This window comes from Pelodiscus sinensis, chromosome 4 (genome assembly GCF_049634645.1).
Source record: "Pelodiscus sinensis isolate JC-2024 chromosome 4, ASM4963464v1, whole genome shotgun sequence".
Classification (NCBI taxonomy): Eukaryota; Metazoa; Chordata; order Testudines; family Trionychidae; genus Pelodiscus; species Pelodiscus sinensis.
In genome coordinates, this window is record NC_134714.1 from 39,357,175 (window position 1) to 39,369,356 (window position 12,182).

At 42.9% G+C, this 12,182-nt stretch overlaps 1 protein-coding gene across 10 annotated transcripts in view; it reads left to right on the forward strand.

Annotated features, from left to right (window-relative positions):
* The window catches only part of CEP128 (centrosomal protein 128), a 404,033-nt gene that overhangs the window by 370,134 nt on the left and 21,717 nt on the right, over window positions 1-12,182 (forward strand). For 8 of the 10 annotated variants that reach the window (XM_075926766.1, XM_014569969.3, XM_025181170.2 and 5 more), the window contains 2 exons: window positions 2,669-2,782; window positions 8,443-8,551. The exons of 1 other annotated variant lie outside the window; for it this stretch is intronic. In XM_075926766.1, coding sequence (XP_075782881.1) covers window positions 2,669-2,782; window positions 8,443-8,551 — 223 coding nt within the window. The remainder of the gene's footprint in view (window positions 1-2,668; window positions 2,783-8,442; window positions 8,552-12,182) is intronic. One more of the 10 variants, XM_025181175.2, reaches the window with a different exon arrangement.

Here is a 12,182-nt window from a genome sequence, read left to right on the forward strand (position 1 = left end):
CACTACACTGACTCATTTAGGTGGTGTGTTGGCTAACTTATCATATGTGTCTGTGTTCCGATTTATTTTCATTCCAAGGCTTTGTAAACTAGGTCCTGTGATGGGTTCGGTTACAGAGACCCCTTATATCTGTCACTTGCTGTGCTAAAATACCACTGAGTCCACCTACCTGCCCTTTGGCCATCTCACTACCCTGTCCAGACCCTTCAGTTTCCTCCAACATGGACGCTTCCCTCTGTTCAGTCTTAGATGTTTCTAGAAGTCATCTTGGGTGGTTAGCAGAGGTAGCCAGAAGCCCCTGTTGTTTGACTTCCCACCTTTATGTAGATTTTGCCAAAGGTGGGAATCTTTTGTATTCCATTTAAACTTTTTCACACTTTTCAGTGAAAAAGTATGGCATCCAAGATGAGTCCCACCATCAGGTGACATGTCCACATGTCTTGGTAGAACTAAACATAGCCCTTCCTCCCTTGTTTACAGGAAAAAAACTCCATTTACAATTAATTGTTTACATTAATGGCCCTCACTTAGCAAGACTACTTTAATAACAAATGTTTGTACTCCATATTTCTATCTTCAAATACAGGAATAATAGGTGCACACAAATATAATATACATATTCAGCAGATTATAACTTTTCCAGTGATATCTTATAACAAGGATGAGCAATAAGTGGCCAGCGGGCGGGACATGGTTCCCCATGGTTAGTTCCTGGCAGGCTGTCAGAAGCTTTATTTACCTGCATATTTGTGGGTATGGCTATTCTCAACTCCTATTGGCTGCAGTTCACCCTTCCTGACCAATGGGAGCTGTGAGAAGTGCCACAAGCCAGGCCACTACATCTTCACAGGCAGGCTTGCAAACCCCGTGAGGAGGGCTTTAAATTAGGTTTTTTGGGGGATGGTGACCTAAGCCCTGAGGTAAGTGGGGAGTGGGATACTGGGAAGAAATATAAGGAGGAAGATTCAACAGAGGAGGACCTCGATTCATACTGAGAAAGTTGTGCACTCAGTTATCATAAGTGTCTGTACACGAATGCAAGAAACCTGGGAAACAAGCAGGAAGAATTGGGAGTCCTGGCATAGCCAAAGAACTGTGATATGACTGGAATAACAGAGACTTGGTGGGATGACTCACATGACTGGAGCACTGTCATGGAAGGGTATAAATTGTTCAGGAAGGACAGGCAGGGAGAAAAGTTGGAGGAGTTGCACTGTATGTAAGAAAGCAGTATGATTGCTCAGATCTCCAGTATAAAATGAGATAAAAACCTGTTGTGAGAGTCTTTGGGTTAAGGTTAGAGGTGGGAGCAACAAGGGTGATGTACTGGTGGGTGCCTGCTATAGACCACAAGGTCAGGTGGATGAGGTAGATAAGACTTTCTTCAGACAACTAACAGAATTATTAGGGGACTAGAGCACATTACTCATGAGGAGAGGCTGAGAAATTAGGGCTAATTTAGTCTACAGAAGAGAAGAGTGAGGGGGGATTTGATAGCAGCCTTTAACTAACTGAAGAGGGGTTCCGAAGGGAGACTGTTCTCAGTGGTGGCAGATGACAGAATGAGGAGCAATGGTCACAAGTTGCAGTGGGGGTGGTCTAGCTTGGATATTAGGAAAAACTGTTTCACTAAGGGAGTGGTGTAGCGCTGGAATGGGTTACCTAGGGAGGTGATGGAATCTCCAACCCTAGAGGTTTCTAAGTCCCAGCTTGACAAAGCCTTGTCTGGGATGATTTAGTTGGGATTGGTCCTGATTTTAGCAGAGGGTTTGACTAGATGACCTCTGAGATCCAACCCTGTGATTCTGTGGTTTGCTGGATTGGCTGAGGAGTCCTCTTCCTCTGAATACTCTAAAAAGGATGACCACAATTATAAATACCTATCCTCTTTTTGGATCTTCTCTTCTATATATACTTGGTGTGAAAGTTTTTCCATTATAAGGACAGTCCATATTTTACTGTACCATAATTGCCTAAAAGGAGATGTCACATTTTCAAATAAGTCTAACAGTGAAAAATAAATTATTTTCTTGCTCCATATAAAATATAGATTAATTACTGGAGCATGAAGTAAGCAGATATGGGGTTATTTAGGAATCTGGCATTTTGCCATAAAGTGCATCTATTTAAGACATTAGTCTTCTCCACAACCACCATATGTGTAAGTATGTTCTCCTTTCCCCCCTTATCCTCTCCAACAGAGCTCCTCCCTAGTAGCAAATATGATGGATCATAATTGGAGTCATATGCAATCAGTACAGTAATGTATAAAAAAAAATCTTTGAGTTACACAAAGGAAGCTTGTATCTAAATATACCTCTTACCTAATTTTGTTTCCTGCCCCCATGAAAGAAATAAACTGAATTTTATTATATGGTTTAAGGTTTTTTGAAGGGGGCAGGAGTTGTGAAAAATCACTGATTAATCAGTATTAATTAGCAAGTAGAAAAGCCTTTTATTTTTTAATTTGATTGTTTTGATCTTAACATCAGGGTTCTATAGAAGCCTCTTATGCTTTCATCACCAGCAAGGTAACAGGGTCTCTATATTTCTAGCCTTAAAAGCCAATATTTAATCAACCCTTGCTGTTCTGAATTTCTAGTAGTGATATTTTTATTTAGCTACTCTTTCACCTTACAAAAACAGTCAGAACTTTATGTATTTCCAGGAATCTCATCATCAAAGGGAGATAATTGAAGAGAGATACACCAAATACAAGGAAATTGTGGGCTCTCTACAGCAGCAGCTGGAGGATTCAAAGCACAGAATCAAAAACTTCAAAGTATGTCCGTTTCCTCTCTTGTTTTGTTCCATCTTGCATTCAGTCACTAGCAGATGCACATTTCATGGAGATTAGCTCAAGTTGCAGACATTGACTAAAATCCTATATGAGCAATGTTTCTGCTTCACTTGTCAGGCCTCGCCTGCCAAGTGTGCAGCCACATGGGCCGCAGCTCTGTCAGCATTTATTCCCTAGAAACACACTCATTGCACTTTTTCTATTTGCTTTCCTTCTGGTCTTCTAACTTACAAGGTAAATTTAGAGACCTAATTTTCGCCATTTCCCCAAGTGAAGTGCTCTTTCATCATGTCACTTCTCATTGGTTACACTGCTAGTATCAGCTTACTTTAACTGGAAATTGGGAATTTCATGTGGCAGGGCGCAAGTCAAAAAGGAGTTAAAGGACTTATGAATCTTTTAAGGGTTGGTCATTGAAAAGGGGGATCCAGGCTCAGGCTGGGTGGCATCCAGTAAAAAAAAAAACTACAGTAGAGCACAGAGTTCTCTGGTCTCAGGCAGCAGGCTGCCTACTGGAAAAACTGCTTGAGAGCAACACTTACACTGAGCCCTGTGATTGGAAAAAAGGGACTAGCTTTTCCTTTGTGAAGCCCTGGGATTCAGCCTTGGTTGCATGGACATGCAAGAGATATGGAGCCCAGTTCTTCCTTCGGAAGTCTGTTGGCTTTTACCCTGTATGAGGCTGGAAGGACCTAGCCCTTTGGTGGACCTAGCCCATAGGCATCTTTTATCTTTTTCTTTTGGATTATTTTAGACTTGACCAGAAGAGGGCAGGCTCCCTAAGAGCTGTATGTCCAAAGAACATAATCCAAACTACTGTCATGCCACCCACCAGAGAAGGGTATCCAAGACACCTCAAGGGGCAGCTAGAGAGATACAACTTATCACACACAGAAACAGGCATCAGATAATGGAAAAAAAACAAAATCAAACTAAAGGTCCTTACCAATATTCTTACAAAACAACAGAAACAAAGTGAAACTCACTCTTTTTTAACTATTTTGCAGACCACAAACTATAGTCAAATTGCCCAAGACTCCAAGCTACATTCAAGGATTTAGCTGTATGCAAGTGACTTTGTTTTGTTATGGGGTAGTTTTAAGTATGTAATGTCTACAGATTCTGAGCACATAAGCATGGAATTTTTTAGCTATATCATTTGACAGAGAAATCAGAGGTGTTCTGGGCATTGTCTTCCATAGGGTTCCTGTAGTAAAAAGACCATGACTTCTCTGATATGTCCAAGCTATACTTTGGTAAAGAAGGACTAACAGGAAGTGTGCAAGGCACCATTCATTTCAGATCAAGTGCTGGAGTTAACCTTCAACTTCCTCCACTTCTCTGGCCCAGCACCCCCACCCCTCCACAACCCAGCAGTTGCCATCAGTGGGTACCAGATTTGGAAACCCTGCAAAATGCTGACTGGCAGCAAGACCTGTATCAGCTGAGATTGTAATGAAATGTTATACCAATCTCACTGGTCTGGTTTGATCTGAACTTAAGGCTGATTCGAAAATAATATTTTCCTCTTTCTTAAGACAACAGGAACATTTCATGGCTTCCCTTTAGTCAAGCCTAATTGACGTTTTTGCACAATATGCGGTCTGCTGTCATAGCTGTTGCAAATAGAATGGTATGTTCAAAAGCAGGTAACAGGAGGGTACTAAGCTGATTTCAGTGATCAGCCTGGCTTAGTTCAAGAAATCCCTGTTTATTGCTTGCGTTTCTTACCATGCACTGGAATTGTCTTATCTGCCTCAAATACGCTGTTGTTTTACTTCTTTATGTTATTGTTACACTTTGTCATTAGCTGTTCTAGCACTCAGTGTTATGGAAGAGAGAAAGAGATCTAGAGGGATCAAATGTCCTGCTTGCTGACTGTTTCAATTCAGACTTCATATACAGTGCAGTACTCTGATTGTATAAGTAGCCAAGTATTTGGTAAGTGATAAGGAAGTGTATATTACAAGGGAGTTTTATAAAGAGCGTCTGTGGTGTGTAGTAGCCTTATGTCAGCCTTTTTACATACAGCTTCTTGCCTGAGTTAGCCTCCCACCTCCTGTATGACCTCCTTCAACCGGTCTTCATTGAACACGCTTTTCTCAGCTTGCTTTCTGACATTAATCTCAGAAAAGGCACTATTCAGTCTCACTTCTGGACCTGATTATTTTATTTTAAGTAACAAATATAAATACAAACATAAACCAGAAACAAAGAGTCTGATCACTCTCTGCAGTTGGCTCCTCTCCTCACCTTCCTCCCATACTCTGGAATGTCATCTGTTGGATTTATGCTTATGAGTAGCTATGAAAAAAACCCTATTGCTTAGAAGAGAAGGACAAGTTATAAGTACTATCTGGATAGATAATAATATCAGATTTCTTGGAATGGGGGAGGCAGGGAGTGAGCTGAGTTAAGCACAGAACTGAGCTTCAAAACGAAAAAATGAAGGGTGTGGAAAAGGGTGGAAAAGAAGCTGACACCTCTACAAATGGAGAGATTTGTTGCAATGCAAAGATTGCAGGTGAAGTAAGTGGCCCACATATTGCTTGTTTAATAGATCTGTTTTAAGATTGGATTTTTGGAGAGAGTGAAGGTGAAGGAAGCATTATAGTTCCATATTCAGGGGGGAAATGCTTTTTTTTCCCTTTTTTTTCTTGTAAAGGTGGTTATTCTAGAATGTTTATTCTAGGTACCAAGTCCCTCATTGACACACAAGAGGATTAATGTGTATAATACCCTTTTGTATTAATAGGAGCAAATCCCCTGTACATTAATGGGACAAAAGTTTCCTTTTAGTCTCTAAGGGTACGTCTACACTACAACGTTAATTCGAACTAACTTAGTTCGAATTAGTTAATTCGAACTAAGCTAATTCGAACTAACGGATCTAGACTAAAAAACTAGTTCGAATTAGCGTTTTGCTAATTCGAACTAGTATGTCCACATTAAGTGGACCCTGAACCAGGCTTAAGGATGGCCGGAAGCAGTGCCAGCAGGGCATCAGATGAGGACTTAGAGCGTGGAGATGCTGTCTCAGGCTAGCCAAGGACTGTGCTTAAAGGGTTCCAACCCCCACCCCGGACAGACAGTTCTCAGGGGTGCCCCGCTTGCAAAGCAGTCCTAGCTTGGAGTGCCCGGAGTACCCACACTGGGCACATCACAGCACTTGGCCATCAGACCGGCTGCACTTGCGACAGGCTGCCATCTGGGGAGAGGGAGTAATCGGGGGGCTGCAGGAGAGGTTCCACCCCAAAAGCCCGCAGAGCGAGCCCAGTTCTTCCCATCTGGGGCTCGTGCCCCATTCCTCCCTCACCTCCTTCCACTTACCCTTCCCTAGCCCCCCTTCCTGATGTACAAAATAAAGGACAATTTTTTTAAAAATGGAATCTGTCTTTATTGAACAAAACTGGGGGAGACTGGGAAAAGGAGATGGGAGAGGGGAAGAGAGAGGATGGGAGAGGGGAGGGCAACTAAAATGATCAGGGGTTGGGAACAGGTCCCATATGAAGAGAGGCTAAAGAGACTGGGACTTCTCAGCTTAGAAAAGAGGAGATGGAGGGGGGACAGGATAGAGATCTCTAAAAGCAGGAGTTGGGTGGAGAGGGTGCATACAGAAAAGTTCTTCATTAGTTCCCATAAAGAAGGACTAGAGGACACCAAAGGAAAGGAATGGGTAGCAGGCTTCAAACTAGTAACAGAAAGTTGTTCTTCACAAAGCAAAGAGTCAACCTGTGGAACTCCTTGCTGCAGGAGGCTGTGAAGGCTACAACTAGAACAGAGTTTAAAGGGAAGTGAGATCAAGTCATGGAGGTTGGGTCCATGGAGTGCTATTAGCCAGGGGGTAGGAGTGGTGTCCCTGCCCAAAGTTTGTGGAAGGCTGGAGAGGAATGGCACGAGACAAATGGCTTGGTCACTGTCTTCGGTCCATCCCCTTCAGGGTCCCTAGGGTTGGCCGCTGTCGTCAGACAGGCTTCTGGGCTAGATGGACCTTTGGTCTGACCCAGGACGGCCATTGTAAGCTCAGGACTCAGGGTCGGGGGTCTCAGTGGACCCCCTTGATTCTCTTGCACACCTGCTCCTGGGTGGCCAGGCTGGCAGCTCTCCTGCCCTAGCTGGCCACTTTCCTGAGCCTAGTGCAGAGATCGTGGACAAGGTCCACGATGTCTGCACCAGCCCAGGCGGGTGCCCGCCTCTTGCGGTCCCGGGCAAGCTCCAGGGAGCCGCCAGCCTGGTCCCGGGAAGAGGGGGAGGGCTGGGGGGCATCGGGTGGGTGGCTCGATCCGTGCCAGGTGCAGGGTCTGCTGGCTGGGTGCTGGCAGGCTTGCACCTGGCATGGGCACGGTAGCCAGCCCGTGCCCCTTTAAGGGGTCCGTGGCCGGGAGGGGGGCAGACGAGTTTCCCTGGTGTTGGCCAGAGTGGCCACCAGGGAAACCTGGGGAGGGCTAGCCTCCCACTAGTTCGAATTAAGGGTCTACACAGCCCTTAATTCGAACTAGTAAGTTCGAACTAGGCTTAATCCTCGTGGAATGAGGATTACCTAGTTCGAACTAAGCGCTCCGTTAGTTCGAATTAAATTCGAACTAACGGAGCGCTAGTGTAGCGCCTATGAAAGTTAGTTTGAACTAACGTCCATTAGTTCAAACTAACTTTGTAGTGTAGACATACCCTAAATTAATACAGGGGGAGGAGAGGTGTTTCCAAAGTGTAATACTACCAAGAATGATTCGTTGCAGAATGCTTTTAAAGGAAATTTCCTGATGTTGCTTGTGAGAAAATTGAGTAGCAAAGTATAGTATTCCATGAAGCAATATATTTGAGTGTTATAATCCCTTCTCATTTGAAGAAACAGGGTTATTTAGAAACTAAGCCAAGCTGTTAATTTTGTTTTTGAGAGCAATAAATCTAAAGACTCCTTGCTTCAACATTAAAACAGATTTCTAGATATTTTTTTGGTTAAATTGCAGTTTAAATTTCTACTCTAGCGTCTGTATCAAGTGTCTCCTCTTAACAAAATAATATGCTGGATGCACATAGCCAAATGTTCTTTACTGTATAAAGAACAACAGTGTGAGGGTTTACTTTATTTTAAAATTGGGAGGAAAAATGGAAAAGTAGTTTCAGGTTTTGACAGGTGAATTGACAAACCTATATTTCAGAAGACAAAGTTTTGGATTTAGTTAATGGGAGGGGAAAATTTGAGTTTTGCAGTTATTAGATTTCTTGTTGGAACATGCTGATGTGGATCAGTGTTAAGTGGTGTCATCAGAGCATACATGTACTGTCCTTCTCATTCGTTCTGGGGTCTAGATGTGATTATACAGGAAAGGACCCATGCCACATTTATATAGTTCATTATAGTTGCAAGAAGCCATTAAGCTCCCTGGGCAAAGTAGGGAAATCAACTTGTTTCCGGGAGTTCTGAATATTGAAAAGGAAATTTGGAACAAAATCATTCATAAACTTAACTACGTGGTTTATGTTCTAGGAACTGAAATCAAAGTTTATCAGTTTAATGCTAAAAAAATACCATCTCTTTGTAGAACCAAACCTGAGGCTGTTTTTAATCTCAGTAAATAAGGAACCATATAACTTAAGTAATGCACATTTTTCACAGAGAGCATGTTCATTGCCTTTCTCAGGATGAGAAAATGGATGCTCCTGTTTCCAACATACAAGCAGCAGCTCTCTCCTCTAACTGGCGGACTAAAACCAACTTTATGTCCAGCTCACTGCTTTCAGATTCAGGCTGTAAGTATTGTTATTTAACAGGAAAAACTCCACAAAACAATTGAGTATTCTCCGCTTTTAAGACTATTTTAGTGGAATGACACAGAGTTCCCTTTGAAATCATCATAGGAATCTTTCTGGCTTTTAGCTTCAGGCACTGAATTTATTGCTTTACTTAGTTAGTGTTCACTATGTCTCTCTGATTTTTTTTTCCATTGGAAAATACTGCATTTTTCAGATTTCATTACATGGCAATCCCTTCTGACAACAAAAACTACTACATGACCCCAGCACAGTGGCCTGATGCCTTAACCCACCTAGGCCCTGCTGCTCAAGGTGGTGCCGCCCAAAGTCCAAGCCCCATAGATTAGGGGTAGTGTTCCCTCTAATTTTTCTCAACCCTTGAGTGGAACAAATTTTGTTATGTGCGCCAATATGGAGGTGATGTATGACACGCCACTTTCGTATTGGTGCACATCACAAAATTAATGTGGCGGGGTGAGGTCAATGGGTTCTGAGTGTGGGAGGGTGCTCAGGCCTGGGGCACAGAGTTAGGGATCAAGGGTGTAATGGCTCTGGCTTGGCATGTGGTCTCTTGGGTGGGGTTGAAATAAAGGGTTCAAGGCTGGGACAGAGGGTTGGACTGCAGTGATGGGAGGGCTCTAGCTGGAGGTGCAGGCTATAGGGTAGGGATGGATTCGGGGAAGGTTGGGGTGAAAGAGGATGCTCTGGGGCTACTGCAAAGAGAGAGGACTCCCCCATTTGTGTCTCTTTGCAGCAGCACTTGGGTTGAGGGGGAAAGGCACCTCTCCCTGCTGTGGTAGCTTTGGGTCTGGGGCCACAGGATAGGTGCCCATCCGCCAACCCCTGCAGGTTCCAGCTCAGGCTTGGTTGGAGCTGGGAGAGGGCTGCCGTGACAGGGACTCTGGGCCTTGGCCACCCAAAACCTGGTCATGGCAGGCTGGAAGCCTGGCTGGGTTGGGTTTGAGGGAGAAGTGGTCCTCCCCTGGCTACAGTAGGTTCCTGGGCAGGGTTCTTGAGCTCCTGCATGCAGCTAAATAGACAACTGTGCAGCCACGCAGATTACAGGGAACTTTGATCAGGGAAGAGGGGGCGGAGCAGCATGCCTGTAACCTAAGCCCTGCTGCCCCGGGCAGTGGGGCTTGGGCTTTGACTCCAGGCCCTAGCACATCTAAGCCAACCCTATTAAAATGGGATTGTGACCCACATTTTAAGAACCCCTCGTCTGGATGATTACGATGGTCCCTTCTGACTTCAAAGTCTATGAGGTAAAACTTAAAAAGTGAATGGCCCAGATAATATCTTTTAAATACGAGCCAGTGGAGCTATCTGAAGCTATTGTTCCCTTTCCTGCACATGTGCAAATAACCTCAGCCTGAATTAATCTCTTACAATCCTATGGAGAAAACACAGTACAAATAAATATTATATATAATATAGGTTGAACCTCTCTAATCCAGCACCTTGAGGACCTGACTGGGGCCAAACCAGAGAATTTGCCAAACCACAGAAGGTCAATATTGTTTGGCAGCATCACCAACACTTCCATTGCTTACTGGGCTCTTAGAAGACATTAAGGGGTAAATTAGAACTTAATAACAGTACAGAACACTGAGAGCCAGGACTGGTGGCTGAAAACAAACTTTGTGGGACTGCGGGGAAATCTGACCGCACCCATGATAAGTGAACATCTGGCTAACTAAAATCATGCCAGACCATGGATGTTGCCGGAGCAGAGAGTGCTGGACTAGAGAGTTCAACCTGTTAGTCATAAAATATTACAGGCATCCCCATGTCCTTCGCACAGAGTAGAGATAGTCTCTGTGAATGGCATTTGATAGGAGTTTATTAGCCAAGTAATTTTTACCTACTTCAGCAGTTATGGTTCCAAGAAACAATTTTGGTGAGTAAACAAATAGATGTGCCAATCCCTTATTCTTCCTCTCTGGCCCTAAACAGGGCTTCTTGCAGACTAATATAAATGCGATATTTTGGTTGGAACCCTTCATTAAAATATTGGCAGACTAGAAGTTGCCAGACCTTGAATGAGGATTACAGACAGGCAGAAAGTGATGAGGGGATGGGAATAATTTTATATTCCATCCCTCAAATGTGTGAGATGGGGTTAAGACAGCTACATAGAGAAGGAACTGGATTGCATCCCTGTCTGTTACCTGACAAAGGGCTTTGAAAAAAATGGGCCATCACTTATCCTGTAAAGTGGTAATTAGTGCTTCCCTTTTATATTGATTTCATAATGTCTGGGATTATCATCCTCCTTTCATCATACTTCTTCAGTTACAATCCTTGGAATCTTTGACAATCACCTCTTACTTTAGTATCTATCAGATGAAACACTATAACACACTTCTGTGAAACCCTAATGAAAATCTACCAAATTATTCTGTGTCAGTCTGCTGGTTCAATGCATCAGAGCTCATATATGTACACAGCACAAGGAATCTCACCACAGAATCAGAGGAGATTTGTTTTTTTGTGGTACAATTTAGTATCCATCTCTGACATTTTCTTACCTACTCTCTCTCTTCCCATGATGCAATGCACGCAAAAGAAATTTCCTTTCATTTTTTAAAGAATTGGACATCCAGTTTATTTATTCTCATATCCATCTACAACATTTAGATGCTTCACAATAGTACTGAAAAGAAACAATCATTAAACACAAAAATGAAATTCTGCCTAATTAGTTACTCTCACTATCTGATAGTAATCTCTAATGGTGGAGATTGCTGTGCTTTAAAATGGTAATCCAACATTTACAAATAGAATTCAAGAGATTGCAAAATAATAATATTTTTCTAATATCTTTCAATTGAGGATATCAAAGTGTTTTTTATGAGCATTAATCAATGTAACCTCACAATACCATTCTGAAATAGGTAATTATGGTTCACATTCATGAATAAGCTGAATTCTAGAACAGTTAAATGACTTGTTTAAGGCCACATATGAGTCAATGACAGAATTGGAAAAGGCATTTAAGGCATCTGCCTCTGGTTTATCCATTAGACAGTGTCTTTACCCACACCACAAGCCCATGTATGCAATCAGAGCCAAGCGAATAGAAGGGAAATTTCACATATTCCAAATTGTGACTCAATCTGAGCATGTTCATTTGTTCTTCTCTGTCCTTGTTCTTCCTCTGAGGTTTTGCTGGCCTGAAAGTCAGGGAAAGGTTCCTTTAGTTGTGAAAAATACAGGTTTTGAAATGCAGAAAAGGTTCTTCGCATCAGATGTGTTTCTTGAAAACAAACTATATAAGTAGTTTTTATTTTGGGGAATAAGGTTGATAGGAAGTAAGGAGAGAATTGGGGTGAGAGAGCACCAATGATTTTCAAACAGATGAATGATCACTATATTTGAACAGTATTGAGGAGGAGGAGGAGGTAGAGGGGAATAGGGATGTTCAAACTAGGAACGTCAAAGTGCGATTAATTTACTAATCAAGTAGTTGATAGATTTTTTTATTGACTACTGAATTAAGGGTAGGTAGTTCCAGCACGTAATCTGGCTCGTGCGGATTCATAGCCTAACATCCCCAGCTGCCGCTCTGCATCTTGCAGCACAGGGAAGCCAGCATGTGGAGACACTGGGTCAGACCCTGCTCCAT